General features: G+C 36.2%; 1 protein-coding gene across 1 annotated transcript; it reads left to right on the top strand.

Moving 5' to 3' along the window:
* The first annotated feature begins 1,985 nt into the window (after window positions 1-1,985).
* LOC147397886 (DHHC-type zinc finger family protein) lies at window positions 1,986-18,603 on the top strand. The gene is made up of 4 exons (XM_086446961.1): window positions 1,986-2,162; window positions 14,795-15,020; window positions 16,510-16,808; window positions 17,984-18,603. The coding sequence occupies exons 1-4, from the start codon at window positions 2,145-2,147 to the stop codon at window positions 18,467-18,469; spliced, it is 1,029 nt and encodes a 342-aa protein (XP_086303087.1). The 5' UTR covers window positions 1,986-2,144; the 3' UTR covers window positions 18,470-18,603.
* Window positions 18,604-23,601: the final 4,998 nt, after the last annotated feature.

Raw genomic sequence — 23,601 nt, 5'->3', positions numbered from 1 at the left:
AGAGTTTTGTTCTCTCTGGTTTAAAGAGGAGAGGGGGGAAGCACGAAATAAATTTTTTTTAAGGGACGACGCTATAAATATGTGTATTTGTATTATAACACGTGAGATTAAATCACGTCTGTTCGATGTCGTTAGGTCCAACGCACCCAAAATGTTTGCCAATCCGTTTGCCAAAAAATTAGCTAATGAACGCCTCCCATACATATATATGTATATATTTAAAACTTTTAAAATAATTTATAACGTACCATACACAAATTAATCATATATACTCCTATTTTTTGTGATACGTGTGCATTTGAAATTGCCATCCATTGGTGACCAAAAAACTCATCTATTTACCTCTCTTTCAACATAGTATTTGGCTCATAAGAAATTGGTATGTGTCTCTCTTTCATATTTCAAAAATCCTTCATAAATAAAAGTATTCAAACAATTCACTTATAATTATCTCTTGAGTCATGATGAATGCACGTGGTAAATCATATGTGATCTGTACATGGTTGACGTGGCAAGGAAATCATAGATCTTTTTCTTTGGGATACACAAGGTAAAAAATCAGCGGTTCTGACTCTTGTCACATCAACCACGTATAGACTGCGTATGATTTACAACGTGCATTCGTCATTAGTCTTATTTCTTTGAAGAAAATATTAGGAGGAAAAATGTGTCCAAATTTTATTTTTTAATTAAGAGAATTTAAAAGGGAAGAAATCTGTTTTGTAATTTTATAGGAAAAAGAAAAAAAGACAAATTGGAATGTCGGAGGGGGACGACTATCTAATTTTAGTAAATCATTTAATATAAAAATATTTTTAGTGTATTATAAGTAAAAGTTGGTGTGCATTGAGAAGTTCTCTCAAACAACCATGCCTGGATGCGAGTTGCTATTGGCACTCCCTACCTTTATTTATTACACTTGAATTAAAATAGAGGAAAAAAGACATTCAATGATCGAGAATAAGTAAAAGTTGGAATGCCAATAGAAACTCACCTAACTGTAAACGAGTGTTGAGACTTCTTTGAATGTGTTATACTACTTTATAATATTGAGATAATGCCTTGAATCAAATTTTTATAATGTTTGAAGGGCGAATTTCCATCTTGTTTGTTGAATATGGTGAAATTATGAGTTCGATGCACTATTCATTTTAATTTTCAAAACATGTATTTTTTCAATGAGTTTCTCACTTTTATTTTCAACGAATTCGTAGATAAAATACCAGTATCAACAATTTTGTCATATTAGCAATCTCGTTGATAATTTTTCGTTGAATTCACTAATTATAAAAGTGCCGAATTCACTTGAAAAAACATGTTTTGGGAATTAAAATTAACTAACAATGTACGAAATCGAAAAGTTTGACATAAGTACGGTTGGCAACGAATCGATTCAGTACCGAATCAGTATCACTTTATTACCGATCTGAATTTTTTTAAACATATACTGATCTTATCTGATCAGATTAATGAATATGTGAACTGAATCCGATCCATTTGATTTCGTCATTTACTTGAAATTGAATCGATCCAAATACACGCCTTATTTTCATATTATTAATGCTCAAAAAAATTAAAAAAATATAAAATCATATAAAATTTGTAAAAATCAACTTTTTTAACTACAAATATAGGGGGGAATAAAAAAATCTAAAACGTTTTATCTATATGTATTTATATGAAATTAAGAATAAAAAATATGTGTGGATCAGATCTTTTTTTGGAACGGATTGAGATACATCCAAATTTGATTCAAAATTATTTCGAATCTAAGATTTTAATTCAAATCTGAATTTTTTTAATTTTTCTGGATTGGATTGATTTGGACATCATTGGCAGCCCTGGACATAACTTGCGCACTTTTCAAATCTTTAAGTAGGGTGTGATTGGTGATCTAAAAAATTGGGATGCAATAAGTAAAAGTTGAGTTGCCAATCGTAACTATGTACTTGTTGAACACTTCAAACAAGATCCCGTCGAGCATCGTTTATTCATACCGTCTTCTTTTGCTTCAGAAATCACACAAAATAAATTAAATATAAAATAAAAGAGGCGACTTCTCTCCTAAAGGAGAGAAGTCTCTGTCTCTCTCTCTTAATTGTTCGTTTATTTCAAAGAAATCCATTTGAAGAAGTTGAAGAAGGATGGATGACATGGTCCAGGTAATTCCCCTCTTTCTCTCTCTCTCTATACATCTAAAAAATAAAAATGGGTTTGGTTTCATGGTTTCTGGTTTTTGTTAGATTTAGGTTCTGACGTTGAATTTTACCCAGAAATGGATATCTCATGGAGACTGATAGTGAAAAACAAATTCACCCTCTAAACTATACAAGATTTACAATTGTTACTTCCCTTGTAATGAAGGCATATAACTGATTGAATCTAAAATCTAAATCCACTAATTAGTAATACCCAATACATGGATATTGGATAGATTTATATTTAGATATGTATATTTTTTTACCATCTTTATTCCATTAGTTTTATCTAAAATTCATCCCATATTCTATAACAATAGCTATGCAATCGTGCTATTTTTTAAGTTCATAAAAAACCCAATTTTAGACAATCATCAAATAAGTAAAGATGAGAGGCCTAGAATTTTTGCTTTTAAGCTCTCAATGAATTCAATTGCCTTGTTGTAGGGAGATGGGATTTGGTTTTATTGGTAACGCGATATTTATGATGACATTTTCTTATTTACTTCAATCAAATACTCTTGAAAGTAAGTAGTTCGAAAGAAGCCGTAATAATAAGATAACCAACATGTGTTGTTAAAGAATTATAGAATTTAAACCGTTGAGCTGACTACCTCTTATATGCTATTTGAATATATGGAGAGGAGAGGAAATAAATGTCACCATTAGTGGGTGAGTTGACCTTAACTTCCTCCTAAATCAAGTCAATGACCGTTTAGTCATCATTATGTAGAGGGGAAAGAGATAAGGTTTGTAGAAAGGGTGAAAGAGGAGATCTAGGGAGAGCAGTAGACGACAAGGTGGTGCGTTTTGATGATGATTCCTTTTAAAGGACCCCATATTTATGGTGACTATTAGTTGAAATGATTGGAATACATTGCACCAAACATATCACACCATTGTATGGATTCATTACGACATTGACTATAGTTGATTATGCCATGTGAGCACTAGTGACCTCGTCTGATTGTTAGTTTGATAAGTTGCTCAATGTTATAGAGGTCTAGTTGGCTCGATGCAACCATAGTCACCAAGTCGGGGTTCGAGAATAAGTCGGTAATGGAAAAAATTGGAAAATGATGTAAAATCGGGAAAAAATTGAGCTAGGGTTAGGGATGTGTAATTATTCCAAATAGGTGGTGTTATGACATTATATCTTCAAATCTCATATTAAATTACAATAATAAATCACCGAACACTATATTGATATCATCCATCATCTGCAACTAATAACTATAGGTCTACAACATATTTAAGGTTTATATCATACCGGTCAAAATCAATGTTATTTTCATTTGCATCCATCATTGGTTACCATCATATTCATCAAGGTCATATCATCTTACTAGTGCATCAAAGTCATTTTTCGCTCTTCCTGATTTAACCACTTTCATGATTTAATTGCAAAAGTTGCAATAATCATGCTTTATTGAAAAAGTCATGATCAAATCGGTGAAGGTAAAAATCATGATTTAATCGTGAGTTTTCCAATACATCGGAGAATTTGGTGATCGTGGATGCAACACATTGTTATATGTACCCATTAGATGCTTGTTGGATGTGATGGCAATCTGGGCAGGCTATCCATTTCTTATGGCCTCCAAACTTAAGTTTTTGTTGACCCTTTGGAGAATAAAACAAAATACATTTTTCATCACGTCTACATCTTTTCCCAGTTATTGGGGTTGACTACATCGTCTTTGTTGTCAAAACCTTATCCCTTATCCCAAAAATTTGATGAATGTGTTTAGGATTTTTAAAGATAGGAATTTTTTGGATTATGGTTTAAATAGTTCTTTCATAGTTTTGATCCCTAAGAAGGCATGGGTAGGGGATTTTGCGGATTCCAAACCAATTAGCTTGTTGGGGTCAATGTATGAGATAATATCTAAGGTGTTGGCTAATAGGTCGAAAGAGGTGATTGATGGTTTGATTGGGTGGGAGCAAGGGGCTTTTGTTAAGGGGAGACAAATCCTAGATGGTTTCCTAGTAGCAAATCATTGTATTGATTTGAGGAGAAAATCTAGTAAATCGGGTGTAATGTGTTAAATTGACATGCATAAGGCTTACAACCATGTGAATTGGGGTTTTTTGAGATATTTGATGCACCGCATGGGATTTGGAGATATGTGGATTGAGTGGGCAATGAAGTATGTTACCTTAGCATCTTTTTCAATTCTTGTGAATGGCAGCCCAGTTGTTGTTTGTACTAGCGATGGAGTGTTGGATCGTTTCTTTCGGAGGGCAGCTAGCCTTGGGGAGATTTTTGGTTTCTCGGTAGGTCAGGAGGGCTCAAGTGTGTTATTTCTTCAATTTGCGGATGACACACTAGTGTTTTTTGGATGCGATGGATGATCAAGTGAGATATTTGATAAGAGTGTTATGTTGATTTGAGGTGGTTTTGTGGTTTAAGGATTAATTTTAGTGAGAGTAAGATCTTCGAGGTTGGGGTCAATATGGGAGGTCCTAGATGGGCCACAATGTTTGGATGTCAATGGGAATCCCTTTCGATCTCGTATTTGGGATTGTCTTTATAGGGGCAGAGTACAGGAGCAAGTCAATTTGGGACTCAGTGATCGAACGTATGGAGAAGGAGTTAAGCTTGTGGAAATCAAAGTACTTATCTAAGGAAGGGAATCTGACTCTGATCAAGAGCATGTTGGCTAGTATCCCAGTTTATCACCTTTCCCTATTCGCTATCCCAAAAAAGGTGGAAGAGAGATAGGACAAGTTGGTTAGGGACTTTTTATGGCACGACAAGAACAGGGCCAAGAAAATGCATCTAGTGAATTGGAAAGTGGTTTGTGGGACTAAGAAGGATGGAGGACTTGGTATTAGAGGTTTTCAGGTCTCCAATAAGGTGTTGCTAGGAAAGTGGCTGTGGAGATACAATTGAAATTGATAATTTGTGGAGGAAAATAATTAGGATTAAGTATGGAGATGGCATGGTTGGGAGAATAAGGAGGTTAAATTGTCGTATGGGTGCTGTTTATGTAAAAGTATTATGAAGGTGTGGGTGAAGTTCAAGAAGTGGGTGAGGTTTAGAGTGAGAAAGGGGGATAAGGTTAGGTTTTGAGAAGATTGGTGGTATGGGGATGCATCGTTTTGTGTTTGCTTTCCTTGCCTTTATAATCTCTCTTTGAAAAAAGGATTGCTTTATGCTGTTTTTATGAATCTCAAGGGAAATGAGCTTGGCTGGGACTTGGGTTTTAGGAGGGATTTTAATGATTGGGAACTTTAAGACCTGCAAGATTTAACAACTCAGCTTGATCATACTCAGTGGATGACTACGGAAGACGATGCGAGGGTGTGGATCCGTACTAAAGGTCGAAATTTTTCTATAAGTTCGTTTGCTACATGTATGATCACTCCTACCAACCCTTCTTTGAAATTCCCCTTCAAATTCATTTGGGGTTTGAAGGATCCCTCAAAAGTGCAATTTTTCATTTGACTAGCAACCCTCAATAAGTTACCCACCCTCGATCATTTAATCAATCGAGGATTTGTGACTCTAAATTATTGTTATCTTTGTAATTTGAATGGTGAGAGTGTGGACCACATTTTGATGTATTGGTATCTATCTTATTCCATTTGGTCCCACTTCTTGGTCTTTTCAAAGTTTTCAATGTTTTCATAAATTCGTTTTTATCCTTATTCGAAAGTTGGGATTGTTCCTTGTTTATAGGGAGAAAGAAAATTCTTTGGAGGGTACTTCCTTTCGCTATTTCTTGGGGGTTATGGTTGGAAATGTATAGGAGAATCTTTGAAGGGATGGTTTTTTCGGTTCACGATCTTATTTTGAGTGTCTTGAGTTTGATGTATTTTTTGTGTGACTTATGTTTGGAGTTTAAGGGAGTACTTTTGAGGACTTTGCTTTTAGATGGGACTCTCTTTGTAACTATTAGCTCTTTCTTGTGGTTGGTCATCTCGATTGGCAGTTGTATTTCCTTTTCTGTTCTCTCAATAAATTGACAAATTATCAAAAAATAAGTTGTACATTTTCTAACATAATCCTCCTCTTTTTTCGGGCTTGGGATCGACAGTGCAATATAACTCCATCATGAACCATATCTTCAATCAAGACATGTTCTTTCATATTTTTTCTTACTACCATTAATGCCATTTATGTTAAATAAACCTCGACAAGAGGCACTACATCTAAGTTCCAAGACAAGAACCTCTCTTTATGAGCTTGCTAAGGAACCATGTGTATGGCGTTGGGGTGTCACCACTATTGAAAATAGTAGTTCTTTTCTTGTTTTTATTCTATGTAAGGGCATTTATGTCCATTCACACTTTAGATTATATTTATCTGCCAAGCTCTCATTATGAGGCTTGCAAAATTAATTTTCTAAATTAATTTTGTTATTAGAGCCACTCTAGAGGATGTCCCACTTTCTCTTTGGGTTCTCCTCTTCGATTTCCTTTGGGACCTTGAAGTTTCTTCTCATCTCCTCTCTTCTTTTTCCCTCATTTCTCAAAATCCCTGGATCTTGAAACCTACTACCCTAGCTGCAGCTTCGTTAGAAAGTCTCCCCTTAGGAGGGCTTTTTCTTATTGTTGATTCATACCCTCTTTATCGCATGTTGTGATAAACTTTTTCTAGGGTCCTTTCACATGCTGCGATTTGCGCTGTGATTTTTTGAGCCCTCAAATACGGTTCCCTTTTTATTTTATTTTAACCGTGATACTATTCTGTTGTATTTTTGAACCCACGATAGCAGAAACTTGCAATATTAGCATCCACGATAGTAGTCAACCTATGTTTGGAGTCATACGACAACAATTTGTTATATTTTTGGACTTACGATAGCAACAGTTTGTTGTATTAACGTCATACGACAGCAGCCAGGCTTATCTGGGGGCAACGTGAAGTCCCACAAAGGCAGCAATCAGATTTGGGGGCTTCCAACAACAGTAGATTGCTGTGTGGATATTTGCGACAGTGATACAGGGTTCCCTGAAGCCCCACAACAATAATTTAGTCTGTTTTGGGGACTTACAACAATAGCAGATTGTTGTGTTGGTGTTTACGACAGTAATACAAGGTTCCTTGAAGTCCTACATAGTAGTTCAGTCTGATTTGAGGGCTTATAATAGCAGTCGAGCTATTTGTAGTGATTTTTACTTGACCCCTTGGTTATTTTTCAACTGTAGTGATTTCCCTTCAAACAAAAATTTTTACCTTTTTGCTCACAGTAAGCAATGACATCGCATCAAGAGTTCAAGGACTCCAATTCCATCCTTGGAGCACACCTCTTTGCACAATGTATTACTAATGCCCTTTTAGATGGTTGAAATTTTTAGTCCTGGTTTCGGTCAGTTAGGCTTTATTTAGGGCGTAGAGGAAAATCTGGATGGTTGTTGAGCAATATTAATAAATCACCCCTTACTGATCCCATAATTAAACAATGGGAGATTGACAACTACACTATCTTTGGATGATTATTTAACTCCATGGAGTAGTGCATCTATACCATGTTCATGTACCATGAGACTGTTTTTTCGTTGTGGTCAGCCCTCACTCAGACATATGCGCATGCTCGGAATGCCTCGAGGATCTATGAGCTTTATCGAGACATCACTTAGGCTACCCATGGGACTTAGAGTGTAGCTGACTACTTTGGGTTCCTACAGTCTCGTTGGGAGGAACTCTCTTACTATGAGTCTGTGACTGAGCTATCTGCAGAGGCTGCTAAATATGTGGTTATGTGAATTGTAGACACCAGACATACCAATTTATTATGGGTTTACGTCCTAAGTTCGAGGCACGTTGGACCTAGATCCTTAACACCACACCATTACCCTTTTTATTTGAGACATTTGCAACCATTGATAGTGATGAGCATCGTTATTGTGTAGTTTCCTCTCAAACTCAGTCCCCTCGTATTATCTCTGCTCCAACTAGGGGTGTCAATGGATAGCCGAAATCCGAATTCGAATTCGAATTCGAAAAATCGGATATTATCCGAAATTTTCGGATATCGGATTCGGATTCGGATGTCATTGTAAAATTCGAATGCGTTTTGGATACGAATTCGGATATCGCGATATCCGATTCGATAATATCCGCTCCGATATAATATATATATCGTGTATTTGTGTTTTACAACAAAATGTTTATTTATGTATATATATGGTGATGCGTATTCGTGTTATACAACGAAATATTCTCTTTTAAACTTTATCTTCTCTAACAGTCTGAAACGAGACAAACCAGTGACGGAACGTTGGATTTCGATCGAACTCCGTAACAGTGTCTTCTCCGGCCGGCGAGCATCAGGTACCTCTCTCTCTCTCTCTCTTTCTCTCTCTCTTTCTCTCTCGCTCTCTCTCCGATCTGATTACCAGTCGGTCGGAGTGATTTTTTAGGAGGAAATCGGCGGGTTTCGAGTTTAGACTGTGCGAACTCCGACACGTATTTTCCGACCGTCGAGAATACAGGTACATATTCACTCACTCACTCACTCACTCTCTCTCTTTCCGAAGCAGTCGGAGTGATTTTTCATGGTTTTCGACTGTGCGAACTCCGACAGAGTGAGGACGATGGTATTTTTCAGGGTTTTTTTTTCGAATCGGATATTATCGGATATCCGATTTATTTTTCGGATTCGAATTCGAATGTTTGTTAGGAATATCCGATCGGATTCGAATTCGAATTCGGATAGTATTGTTTTTTTTCGGATTCGAATTCGGATATAGTAGTATCCGATCGGATACATATCCGTTGACAGGCCTAGCTCCAACTACATATTAGATAGCTTTAGTAGTCAATTCGGATTTTTCTGACTCTCGTACTCAAGGGTCTGGGAGTTGAGGTCATAGAAACCGTGGCAATGGTAAAGGCATTGGTCTTATTTGCAGCAATTGTGGGAAGATTGGTTATGAGAAAGTCCGCTGTTTTCAGCTCTATCCCCATCTAGTGCGATCTTCTACTACCCTTCTTTGGGACAGTCTGCTTCCCGTGCTGCTACTGTGGAGTCATTATCAGTCTTTCCTTCTAATACTCCTGCTTCCTGTGTCACTATTGATTTGCAACAATTCTAGACTCAGATTGCTGCTATTGTACGAGATCAGATCCATGTTTCATACTTACTCATCTTCGACTGTGGCCTCCGTTACCACGTCTCAAGGTACATCTTCTGCATTTCATGCTACTCAGTCTGACTCTGCTCCTTTGACTTGGGTAATTGATTTTGGTGCCTCTGATCATATGACCGGTGAGTCTAGCCATTTTATGTCTTCTATTATTCCTGCTACTCATAAGGAGGTACGTCTTGCTGATGGGTCTTTTACTCCTATCCACAACAAGGGTACCATCCTCTTATCTTTTGGTTTTTCTCTTAACTCTGTGCTTCTTGTCCCTAACCTATCTTTTAATCTTTTGTCTGTGAGTAGTATTACAAAATCTCTAAATTGCTCTGTAATTTTTTTTCCTACTCATTGTATTTTTCAGGACTTGATTTCAAGGAGGATTTTTGGCAAGGGGTATGAGAGAGATGGGCTGTACTTGTTTAAATCTCAACTTACTGCGGTTCCGGCGTCTGTGCTTCCACTCTCCGAGAGTCATATTTTTTCTTCGTAATCCTTAGATTTATGGCATGCTCGCTTAGGACATGCTAATTTCCATCACTGATGTTATTTATTTCCCACTTTAAAAATCTCTTGTAATGGACATAAGTTTCAGTACTCTGTGTGTGAGCTTTCTAAACACACACGTACTTCTTATATTCTTCGCATGTATCGATTTAATAAAATGTTTGATTTAGTTCATTCTGATGTGTGGGGACCTTTCCCTGTTATTATTTTTAATGGTCATAGATATTATGTTACATTTATTAATGACTATTCTCGTTGTACTTGGGTTTATTTGATGAGTTCTCGTTCTGGGGTGCTTCCTATTTAATTTTCTTAAAATGATTTAAATCCAATACAACATCATTGTTAAATCTCTTCGATCTGATAATGGAGGGGAATATATATTTTTATGATGTTTGATCCCTCTTCATGAGTATGGTATGCTTCATCAGTTGACTTGTCCCTACACTCCGGAACATAACGGAGTGGCGGAACGCAAGAAGTGCCATCTTATGAATATTGCCATTGTTTTCTTCGAGGGATGCATGTTCCCCAAGTTATATTGGAATATGGCAGTCTTCATTGCGGCTATTCTCCTTAACTACGTTCCAAATTGCACCTTAGGGGGACAGGTGCCTCTTCATGTTCTTCAACTTGATAACACTTTCTTCCTCATTACACTTAGAGTCTTTAGATGCACTTGTTTAGTTCAAGAAAGGATATTGTATCGCACGAAATTAGATGAAAAAACCATTCACTGTATCTTCTTGGGTTACTCGTCTATATCAAAAGGGTATCACTATTATGACCCTTTTTCTCATCGTGTAATTCATTCTTTGGATATATTTTTTGTGAAAATGTTCCCTATTTTTGCGCTACACCTTCTTTGCAGGATTCATCTCCTATAGTGTTACCCTCTCCATTTTTCACTCCATCTTCATCTCCTTTGCAAGACTTTTTTCCTTTGCAAGATGCACCTTCGTCTTCCTTGCAGGATACATCTTCATCATTGTCGCCTCTTAAGGTTTACTCTCGTTGTCCCTCTCCAATCTTGCCAACTTCTACCTTGGACTCAGGTATACCCTCTTCTACTCTCACTCCTGTTCCTTTTATATCTAACTCTCACTTGCCTATTACCCTGCGCAAAAGTAAGTGGAGGTGTATTACTGATCATCCTATTGTTCAATTTATTTCCTATTAGGGACTTTCTCCTTCTTATCAAGCATACCTTGCTGTTACTGATTCTATTTGAGTTCCTCGGTCTGTATCAGAGGCTTTACGTGATCCTAAGTGGATTGGAGTCATGACTGCTGATATGGATGCTTAGTAGAAGAATCACACTTGGGAACTTGTTCCCCTTCCCTCTAGGGAGCGAACTGTTGGTTGTAAATGGGTTTTCACTATCAAATATCTTGTGGATGGCATTGTTAGTTACTAAGGGATTTACACAGACTCCAGGCAAGGATTTTGATGCTACATTTGTCCCAGTAGCTAAACTTTCTACTGTCCGCCTCCTTATCTCTTTAGCTGCCTGTCATTCCTGGCCTCTTCACCAGCTTGATGTGAAGAATGCTTTTTTGAATGGTGATCTGACTGAGGTTATCTATATGGACCCCCTCCTGGATTTCGTCTTCAAAAGGAGTATTATGGGAAAGTATGTCGTCTGCTCAAATCTTTGTATGGCCTGAAGCAATCTCCATGAGCCTAGTTTCAACATTTTTTTGAGGTCATTTATCTATGGGTTTTCCAGATGTCACTCAGATTGTACTTGTTTTGTTCATCGAGAAGTGGATGGTCGTTGGACCATTGTTCTAGTTTATGTGGATGATATTATAGTGGCAGGAGATGATGTACAATGGATTGATAGGGTTAAGTTACTATTGGGTCGTGCTTTTGAGGTTAAGGACTTGGGTCTCCTAAGTACTTCTTGAGGATAGAAGTGGCTCGCTCTCGCCGTGGTATTTCGTTATCTTAGTGCAAATACACATTAGGTCTTCTTCAAGACACTAGTATTCTTGGTTGTTGTCTTGCCTCATCTCCTATGGATCAGAACCATTGCCTCCATACTGAAGTTGGTGATCTATTATCTGATTCTTCTTCTTATCAGAGACTGTAAGCCGCCTGATTTATCTGACTAACACGAGACCAGACTTGACCTTCGCGGTTCGCGTAGTCAGTCAATTCATGCATGCCTCGCGCACCTCTCATCTTGATGCTATTTATCGTATTCTTCAGTATTTGAAATCTTGTTCTAGTCTTGGGCTTTTCTACTCTTCAACTGCTCAATCACATTTGTCTTGCTTCATCGATGCCGATTATGCTAGTTCTCTTACAGATAGGAGATCTACCTCTGGCTTATGTATTTTCCATGGAGATAACTTGATCTCGTGGAAAAGTAAGAAACGGAGTGTGATTTCTTGCTCCTATGTTGAAACTGAGTATCGTGTTATGACCCTTGGTAATTATGAGCTTATTTGGTTTAGATCATTGTTTATGGAGCTAAGTTTTCCGGTTTTTGGTTCTTCAACTTTGTTTTGCGATAATAAATTTACCATCATGCTTGTTTTTGACTCAGTTCTTCACGAAAGAACCAAACATACAGAGGTTGATGTTCACTTTATCAGGGAGAAAGTTCGATCTGGTGCTCTTCAGATAGTCTTTTTAACCTCTTTAGAACAACTTACTGATATGCTTACGAAGTTTATTAATTAGTAAGTCTCATCTTGTCAAGTTGGGCTTAGTTGATCTATTTTTCCTAGTTTGAGGGGAGTATTGAAAATAGTAGTAGTTCTTTTCTTGTTTTTATTCTATGTAAGGGCATTTATGTCCATTCACACTTTAGATAATATATATATCTGCCAAGCTCTCATTAAGAGACTTGCAAAATTACTTTTCTTAATTCATCTGCCACAAGAATGTTAAAGTGGCACTGAGATGTGTCGTGTAAAGCACCAAAGAGGCAACAGTTTCAAAAAAAAAAATTGGTGGGACTACGCATACGTGTCACTCTATTTTTGCACCATACATACAAAGATTTTACTCTATTTTAGCTAAGGAATCCACACTCCCAACTTCTCTCAGTAACGTTGTTTTTAGGATCATTTTACATTTCGTGAATACTCAAGTTCGTGACATGATTTCATCTTCTTCTCCTTTTTTCCAACTATCTGATCTAAGGGTATAGGATTCTATAGGAAGAGAATTTAACCCATAAATGATATCATTGTTGATACTACTGAGAAATTCATGAGATGACAAGGTTACGGTAGCCTGTAATGTAGATAATTCAAAGAGAAACAGAAATGATTGAACAAGAGATGAAAGTACACAATCATACTCACATAACAAAATATTGTTTGTCACCTTAGTGACTATGCACGGGCAAAGAATTTATGAGAGTTTCTTCTACAACTGAATATTACAAAGTAAGAATTGAGCTTGAATGGCTATCCCAATCCCATTCTAGAATGATCATAGACATCTCACCCAAATTTAGAATCTATGTGATCTTAGCATGGCTGAAGTACCCTTATTTTTTCTGTGTGGGTGTTACCGCTGAATCTTAACCCCCCCACCCACACACACACACCAAAAAAAAAAAAAAAAACACCAAGGGAGCCCATCATTGACATTAGTTGTGTGTGGTTGTGTGAGGGGTCTTTGTTTCCCTAAACTTCGTTAGGAAGCATATGGTTATAGGGTAGTGTTTGAGACGCAAATTAAACATATTCCAATCTTTAAGAACAAATTGTTTGTTGCTCCATGGTACAGGTCAATTTAGTAGCGAAAGTGAATCTTCATCTCGGAGAAATACACGATATTCCCAGATTATTTTTCAAGGGAACATTTTTTTGTTTCCACTTTCATTACGATGATGTAGTCCTAGTCCTATCCTTCGCTTTATATGAGAGTTGAGACCTTATTTTTTGGTCCAAAAGAGTTGAAACACCTTAATTTTGATGGGTTTTCACCAAGAACAGATTTTTAGAATGCCGACATGGTTCAAGTTTATGGTCAAAACTGGAGAAACAAGGTATGAGTTCATGAAGGCAATATAGTTTAGGTTTCTTATTTGAGTCTTATTTTTTAAAGTACGAGTGCTTAGTATGTTTTTTATTAGCAGGATTCTGGTCGGTCTCCATTTTTAAATCTAGTATTAATTTTTAATTTTTGTCTTTGGAGGTTTCAAATTTCGAATTTCTATAGTTTACTTCTAGTAGGATGATATTCAGAAAAATATTTATGGTAGTTTTTGGAAAAAAGTTTTAAGAAAATTTCTGTTGTATATTTAGTTTTACTTTTAGTATTATGTTGACTTTAGGCTGGTTCTCAACCATCTATACATGCATAATGTCCTCCCCTACTTTTTACAAGTCAGTTTTTTTTTAATGGTAGACCTGCTGCTTTGCTGAGGTGTCATGTCCCAATTGGAGTGATTTCTCTTTTATGGTGTGACTCCAACTATAGTTTTTCGTTTATTGTATATTCGTAGGTGGCACTTGCGTTCACTTATGACTCGTTCACTTATGACTCGTGGAATTTAGTTAAGGAAAAAAAAAATCTTTGTAGTATGATGGGGTTTTAAATGTTCGGATCAATGGTGGAGTATTATTAAAAATGTTAAGTTTAATTTAAGAGAGATTTATAAATATGGGATGGAAAGAAATTTAAAAGTTATAAATACAGGATTGTGGTGCTAACTTAAGATATTTATTTAATTTTGGACAACTGAAGCCCTGTTTCGTGAAGTCTTGTAAAGGGAGTCGATTGTCACATTTTGAAATGGATTTGGCGACATTATTATTGGAAATAATCTAGTTGTCATTTTAGTTCTACTTGTTTTCTAGTAATAACTTTTTTATTTATTTCTTATATGTAAGGGCAGTGTTGTCTTTTTACTCTTTTTATATTTATAAATTCCTGCCAAGATCTCAGATTGAGACTTGACTTTATTCTTCTCAAATTCCTCTATTATTTCATAGCTTTATCATACGCACCGTTTATTTGTTCACATGTAGGTGGAGAATTGTGTAACATCCATGCCTGAGGATCGTGAGACAACATGTTGGGGTTGTGGATTGCGTCTTCTTCTTCCATCTTATACTCCTGTTTTCAAGTGTGGCTGGTGTGGAGCCATAACAAACCATAACCCACGGAAACTAAAAAACCAGTACTTAAAATGGAGGCGCTTGAGGGACCGATCCTTTGTTTTAATGCTTCTCATATTCATGTTCTTCATGATAGGTACGACATTGTAACTCGTTATTTTATTTTTATTCTATGCCTCTTGACTAATACCTCTGTTTTTGGTATATGTATCTGCACTTGCCAGTTTTTTTTTTTTCTAAATTCATTTTACTGAATTTTCTTAATATCAAAAATAAACAAACACACCTAGTTGGACAACCTAATTTTTTATTTGATAAATATAATGTATTTGAAGAAAGAAGAAGAGAATGTACAACAGCCGGTGGAGATGACCGACCAAAAAGGACAAAATTATTGAACGCTCACACAAAGTCTCCCAATGAAAAACACAATCCTCGAAAAAGACCACTTTAAATTCTATACAAAGTTTACACCAATAGGAAAGGAGCCCAAGAATCTCTAACAAAGTATCGTATCTTGAAGAGCCTGCATCTTTAGAGATTCTTCTATTCCTTTCAAGCCATAACCCCAAGAGATTGTAAAGGGAAGAAACCTCCTTAATCTCTTCCTCCCAGAAAACATAAAATGATCCCAACTCTGTAGAAGAGCCAACAACGAACTGGGAGTGGCCCAGCGAACCTCGAAACTGGAAAGAAAGTGAGCCCAAATAGACATGGAAAACTCACAATGAAGAAGGATATGATCCACCCACTCCGCATTAGAAAAGCATAGGGAACAACAATTTATTATTGTTCTTTGAACAGCTTGGGAAGTTGACCTGATCGTTGTGAATTAGTGGGCATTTTTAAGTGAAATCTGGCCAATTGTTTTAGTTGAATATGAAAGCTTTGGATTGCAAAATTAAAGAGTTCATGCAAACACTTTCAGAGAAGTCAAAAAAACACATTATTGTTGAGGAGATTACAGACATCGATAGATCATAAAATGCAAGGATTTGTAGTCCCAGTACCACAAAATAAAGTGCCACCATTGCCCTAAGTGTGGGCTTTGGTGGTTGGGGCCCACCTTTGGATGGGTCCCAACCCTCTTGACTTAATGCATGGGCATGGCATAGATGGGGAGGACAATATCCTTCTACAGCTAGTATTTCTTCTGAAATGAACTTAAGACACTCAAATAGAAGATACGACACCAAATAAAATTGAATGGTAGAGAAGGCTTCGTCTTGCAGACCTTAAATAGTTGGGATGAGGCTTGTTAATGATGATGAACTATCATGTATCAGTGAAAAAATAAGCAATTGTTTTTTGTTTCCTGCAAGTAGGAAATATGGTAACTATGGAAAATTTAAAAGATGTAGAAAAAGAAAAGGATGTCAACCATATCTACAAATGAGTTTCATCTAACCTAGTTTTTGTTTCCTGCATAAGCTATGTTATTGAATTAATGTCTTATTCCTTATATTATTGTTTTTCTTTTCCTCCTAAATTACTAGTATCAGTGCATCTTGATTCTAATTTACATATTTAATTTTTTTATGGACATATGGGTTTTGTTGCACGTAAATTACTACCGAGATCATTGTCATTGTTTTTTCTGATCCTTTCTTCCCGAGAAATTGTAGGTGGTGGGGTGTGGGCAGTATATCCAATTGTTTTTTCTACGAGTTCATACTCTGGGGTTCTCCACTCAATCATTGTTGTGATCTTATCTTTAAGTACTATTTCTAGTTTCTTCCTTGCTGCGTTTCGGTGTGCTGGTGCACCACCAAGTATTATATGGGGTAGCTACCCAGTTGTGGGGAAAGGTGGGCTTGAGAACTATACATTCTGTTCATATTGCTCAAAACCAAAATCGCCAAGAACCCATCATTGCCGCTCGTGTGGAACGTGTATATTGGATATGGATCATCACTGCCCATTTGTAAGTGTTTCATTGACATTCCCTTGAATGATAAAATAAGTCTAGTAAAGCTCCAAAAGATATAACCAGATGGTTTAAAATCATCCAATCATGCTAGACTCAGTGGCTCTATTCTGTGGTGGAGACCCTAACATATATTTTTCTCAAGTATGCACATTTTGGATCTGATCTTTCTCTGTCTCATGCATTCACACACACGCACACACACATATACATAGGGTCGGCATTGGGGGACAATTATTAGTTAAAATTTTTTTTACATCACCACTCAGATGTTGTCCATTTTTCCAATGCTTTCTGCAACACCGCCAGATGCTGTTGAATCTTGTAAATGGATGGCATTCCAATGAAAGTGAAACTCATATGTTCACACACAATCTCGACTGTATATGTGAGATCCAATGGTTGAGATTTATCTTAGAGATCCGTAATATATTCTCGGGATACATCTCTCATCCCAACAGTTGAGATTCATGATTATCTTGATTACACATATCTCCAAAATATGTATCCTAAGGATAAGTCTCAACCATTGGATTTTTTGTTTAAACAGTTTGGATCATGTATTTTTTCCATGAGTTAAGGGATCCTGATACTACATATATATGTATAGATATAGATATGTATGTATATGTGTGTGTGTCATGGCGGATAATCCAATCGTACTAGTGAGAGTCGTCCCCATGTTGATCATCTTCACCCAAAAATCAGTCCATTATAATAATCATATGAAAATATGACTTGAAATAATGGTTTAATTTTTTATTTATTTCAAATCATCTTTTTTACTATGTTAGAAATGTCGAAATGTTCTGATTTTTTTGTGAAACCGGTCTCTGTGGTATGGACAACTCGTTTTGTTGTTGAATCTCCATTTAAGCCCTGGTACAGGGAGTAAAAAAGGGTAGCCCTTGAAACTACTCTACATTGCCAATCCATGGGCTTGCAGAGTATTTTTAACCTCACTACAAACACCTCAACTCATGATTTACTTGACACATGGTTGTGTGAACTAGACATTATGAGAGTTGCTCCTGGTACTGCCAAGTGACCGAGGCAGTAACCAAACCGTAGGAGACCTCAACCAGATTGTCAATTTTTCTTTTCTTAAGCTTAGAAAGACTTTACTTTGCCAATTCACGAGTGAATGATTAATTCTTGTAATCTTTTTGCAGATTGGGAACTGTGTGGGTGCTGCAAATCATCGACACTTCATTATCTTCCTGTTGTCAGCGGTCATTAGTACAACATATGTTTCGATCTTGTGTGCTTACGTGTGCTACCACCTTTGGCCCCCTCTAACTTTTAGATCTTTTGGCCAGTTAAACGGCTCTAGCATAGAATCGGGTTTTAGAGTGGTGAAAGAAATCGTTCGTGCTTTTATGAACTCTGCAGTACTTCTATCCCCAAGAGGCCTTGTTCTTGTTTATCTTTCTATTGCCAGTTTTTCTGTGGAAATTGGGTTAAGTGTGCTTTTGTGGCAACAACTTTACTTCATTTACGAGGGAAAGACTTATTTGAGTCATATAAGTTCACATGCAAGCAATGTAGTGGGTAGGGGGGATTGCCATAATCTTTTTCGGTTCTTTGGTTTCCCATACTCCGCGTCACGATTCCTTCCTAGTTTTTCCACAACTAAGAAGAAGATTCACGCGAAGTGAACGGTGCTAACGTGAAGGACGGAATGTGCTTTTTTTTTTTTTTCTCTTTTGTTCCTGTCAGATTTTTTATCAAGTCAAGTTGTTGTATCATAGATGATGAGGTATAAAATATAAACAAATGGAAAATTGCAAGAGATGATGGTTAGTTTCCATGTTGGAAAATGGTGCTCTTTGTTTGGTACTTTGGAAAAGCAAGGCTTTGTATCGCTTTATTTATTTTTAGTTTTGGAAGTTGAAAGTCCCTGAGAGAGTGAGAAGAAGACTCAAAAGAATATGGATGGAGATGTTTTTCTTCGGGATACACGAGGAAAAAGATGAACGGATCTGAGCCCTTGCCACTTACAGATTGCGTATGTTTTGCCACAAAATGTAATGGCATCATGATTTGAAATATTGTTCGAGACGAAGATGACTCGCCCAAGTCATCTTGGATAGTCCATGAATGAGAATGATAGGTATGGCATCTCAACCTTGTGGAATCTCACGAGATAAATGAGAAGATGAAATAATTAATTTTTTTTTTTAGAATTTAAGCATTTATTATCTAACAAAAATAAAATCATTCTAGACTATCTAATTTTATTTTTAAAAAAATTATAATTATTTTTATTTAAAAATATATAAATAAATAATTATAAATCAAGTTAAATGATTTATCTCGTCCATGGACGAGACAAGAATAAAAAAGTATACATGATTTCACATAAAACTATACCAACTAATCACATGGATCCATGTGTATCGAGGGCATGTTCAATTTACAAAGCTACCCTCATTAAGTATCGTGCAATTAGTCATCTTGTATTTTATGAAATCTCAAATTGACTTTTTTAGAAAAAAAAAAATCTCTCTGTTATGAGGTCTTAATGACTTCTGGAGCAAACAAATTGACTTATCTTAAACAACAAGATTCTCTCTTTCAATCACCAAAGCTTTGGATTAGGAAAAGGTTTGGGGGAGCCCACTCATCATTTTAATTCCCAAACCATGTTTTTCGTTAGTAGTGATTGATGATCTCACTAGTAAAAACAAGTTTTAAGAATTAAAATGAATAGTGTGCCAGACTTGGAATTTTGCCATGTTCAGCACAAAACGATATTTTACCCTAGATGCCGAGAGCTTTTATTGTCACGCCAACTTTTACTAAGAGCACCCAAAGATATGTGACAATTCTTGGTTGATTTCCTATGAATTGGGGTGCTCTTAGCAAAAGTTGGTGTGGTGATAGAATCTCTCCTCATGGACCAATTTGCGATTTAGTGGAATCCAACTCATAGCTGGTAAGGGAGGATCTTCAACAGCTGTGATCCAGTAAAACATTAAGGAATAAAATATCAAGATCCTTCCCTAAACTTCACCAAATTTTCTTTTTTGCCCCCTCAAATGGGGCGTGATAGGGTCAGAATAAGTACAACACTTTCAGTGCGTCTTTTTGTAATTTTATTTATAAATAAATAAAATCATGGTACACGTCAATTGCCACACCAACTTTTACTAACGCCACACTAGCTCTATAAACTTTGGTTATTTACATAGGAATTCGTGTGGCATTAGTAAAAGATGGTGTGGAAAGAGAAACTCTCTTAAACAATTGTGTCAGTAGGACTGCTAATGGATTGGGTCCATCCGGGGCAGGACGAGGAATATATCTGATAAGCTTCGGATCGGACTCTTGCCCAATCAATCGTTGTTGGATCTCAATCTTATAAAAATCTAAATAAACTTCAGGAATTAAACATAAAATATAATTTCTCACATTATAACTATTCGGATTTCTATCGGATTAGGGCGTGGTTGTTCCAATACTTATTGGATCTTATAGGAACCAAAATCCTGGATCCATACCAAAGTTATTGGATTAGAACTGATTAGATTCCGGGTCTGATCCGATCCATTGTCAGTCTTATGGGCTACATACAATGAAACACAATTTTTACTCTTAATCAATTAGATAAGCCACAACAAAGATGTTGAAGGTGTAGGAGAACCGTTAAATAGGATTACTTTTGTACACGTGTCATACATGCAGGGCCCACTAGAACTAGAGCTGTCAATGGATCCTTTGTTATGAGGTGGGATCCACATAATTTGTGGCCAACACTCATGCCGTCTTTGTGTTCCATATCTGTCTATCCGAGTTTGGTGTACTGGCCCCATATTTAGGGCTGTCAACTAAGTCACAAAATTCTTTAAATTTTTCAAAAAATTCATAAAATTCTCTAAATAATGGATTATCAAATTAAATTGACAAATCAACGAATTAATTGACGATGTGTTGATTAATAGCATAATATGATAGGGTTGGCAATGATCCAAAATATATCTGATGTCTAACCGATCTGAAAAAAATAAGAAAATCAGATTTTCGGATCTGATTCAGATGTACCCCAATTTGATCTGAAAAAACCCAATCGAAACATATTTCAATAATTTTTTAATTTTTAATTTCATATAAATATATATAGATAAAAATATTTTAGTCTTTTATTTATTTATTATTTCCCTATATATTTGAAGTAAGAAAGTATATATTTTAAAGTTTTATATGATTTTATATTTTTTGAGCAATGATAATTTTAAAATAAAGCATACGTTTGGATCAGACCAAGTTTGTTTCAGATTAAGTAAGAAACGAAATGGATTCGATTCGATTCACATATTCATTTAGTCATTTGGATCAAGATCGGGTATATATCTTTAAAAAATTTAGATCGGTTTTGAAGTGGCACTTGTAAATACGTGGATTTCGTTATTACGACGGCCACATCTACGATGAATTGGAGTCGCCACCATTCATGTTGTAAGTGGGTGTGAATGGTCACCCGATGCACATTTTTCAAAAAATGTTATTTTTGGCGTGTAGTGACTCGCAATGGATAAGGGGCTAATCAAACCTAGAGATCAAGGTAAGCAGCTCGATTGGAGAAAAGGGAAGGTGTTAGGCACCCTTTTCTCGTCGCCAAGTGGCGGTAACCTCAAGTAACTCGGTCATTTTATAATAAAAAAAATGAGGAAAATAAAGTGCCATGTGAGTGCATTTGTACCCTAGATAGGGGTTTGTTTTCGACTTGATCATAGGGTCATTTCATTAATGGAAATGACCCTTATAGACTTTTAGCCTTGGGGTCCATTCATCCTAAAATTTAAAATAAAATGAAGGGGAGGGGGATGATAGAAGAGGGAGGAGGAGAGGGTAGAGAGAGAGAGAGAGGGAGGGAGTACATTTTGAACCCACTTTGAAGCTTCTCTTCTCTTCTTTCTTTCTTCTTGTTCTCCTTCTATGCTTCTTAGGTCCTTGGTGGAGTATGAGGGAAATTGCTTTTTTAGAAGATGGTATGAAAAAGTAGTAGTGGAGATGAGTAGAGAAAATAATTTTTTTTAGTGAAACTTGATAACCATTTTTGGAAGGAGGGAAGGGGTATTTATAGATGTTTGGAGGAGGTTTAGGGGTATAATGGGGTGAGAGTTTGAAAGGAAGAATAATGGCATAGGTTTTAGGGGTGGAAGGTATGAAATTTGGAATGAAAGTAAGGGTATTTGTGTAATGAGGAAAATAGGTTGAGTTTTAACCCAAATAGTTTAGATCTTACTCAAATCCATTTGGGTAGAGTGTTTGGTGGGGTGAGATGAGTGATGGTTGATGGAAAGAGTGGGGGTGTAAGGTGTTTGATTGATTGAAGGGGTAAGGTGTTTAAATTTGGAGGGATGAGTAGTGTAAGTGATTGGTTGGTTGGATTTTTGGGAGAATAAATGGGGGAATGACATGTAGCATATGTGATGAGAGAGTGTGGTGATTAGATTGGTTGATTGGTTGATGGGGGTTGTTTGATTAGGGAGAAGGGTATGGGTTAGTTGGTTGATGATGAGGGAAGTATGGGTTGAAGTGATTTTGTTAGAATATTTTAAGGGAAAGTGATGGGTTGAGATGTAAAAGATATGGGTGGTTGATGATGTTACAGAATGATGATTGATTAGGGTATGAGTTGAGGTGTGGGTGGTTGATGATGTTAGAGAATGAGGATAGATTAGATTATGGTAGGGTATGGGTTGAGGTGATTTTGGGGAGAAGTGATGTGGGTTAGATGAGTTATTTTTAGAGAATGATGATAGGAGTAGGTGATTAGATGAGGGAGGTGAGTGAGGATGATGACATGTGCCATCTTTTAGTGTTAGATTGGTGATTGGTTTGATGTAGGTGATGGTTTATGGGTTAAGGTTGTGGGTTGGATAATGAATTGGATATGGGTAGGGTCTTATGGGCTTTTAGTGTTAGGCTTGGGATTTAGAAATGATTTTGGGTTATTTTGGATTTGTTTTGGGTTGGATTGAAAAAATGTCAATTATAGTAAATAAAAACATCTAAAAGAATTTGAAACATAAAATGAAATAATGATTATTTTTTATAAAAGCACCCTACGAATTAATAAGGGCAACCCACGTCATAGCCAAATTGTTTTTTGTCTTATATGAGTTAAAAGTTTTGAAATGAGTTGGTTTTTGGTGAGGAGGATCTCTATGGTCTGGAGATCATCCTCACAAAAAATAAACTTATTTCGAAACTTTTAACCCATTTAAGCTTATTCCAAAACTTTTAGCCCATATAAGACAAAATAATTTGGCTAATGGTGTAGGTTGCCCTTATTAATTTGGGGGGTGCTTTTATAATTGTTCTTTCAACGAAACTAGTTGGCATACAACCATCCTATGTTAGGCAATCACATTAACGTTTTTTTTTTATTATAACATAAACTTAGTTTCTGTTTGAACATAAATACAATTTAAACACAAAGATAGTAGTATAGATTAACATGACTACCTAGTAAGATTTTAAATCTTACCAAGGGTTGTTGGCCCCATGAATCCCCGCATTGGCATTCCTACACCACAACACTCTAGATTTCATGGAAAAACTTTGATTAAAAAAAAATCTAACTAAAAATTGATCTTATTGGGTTGATCAATGGTGTTGAAAATAGATTGCTACCGACCTTCCACATTTAAAATTAAAAATTATGGTGAATATAATTTGTTATTGATTTTTTTTTGAAAAATTTATTTTCAAGATTCTTAGAATTCTGTTATGTGCAATCATATGGCATCGAATCATGTTTTTGGATGCCACAAGATGAGGG

This window comes from Akebia trifoliata, chromosome 7 (assembly GCF_017979445.1).
Source record: "Akebia trifoliata isolate Shusen 1 chromosome 7, ASM1797944v1, whole genome shotgun sequence".
NCBI classification, from domain to species: Eukaryota; Viridiplantae; Streptophyta; class Magnoliopsida; order Ranunculales; family Lardizabalaceae; genus Akebia; species Akebia trifoliata.
This window is presented reverse-complemented; position numbering and strand designations above follow the sequence as displayed.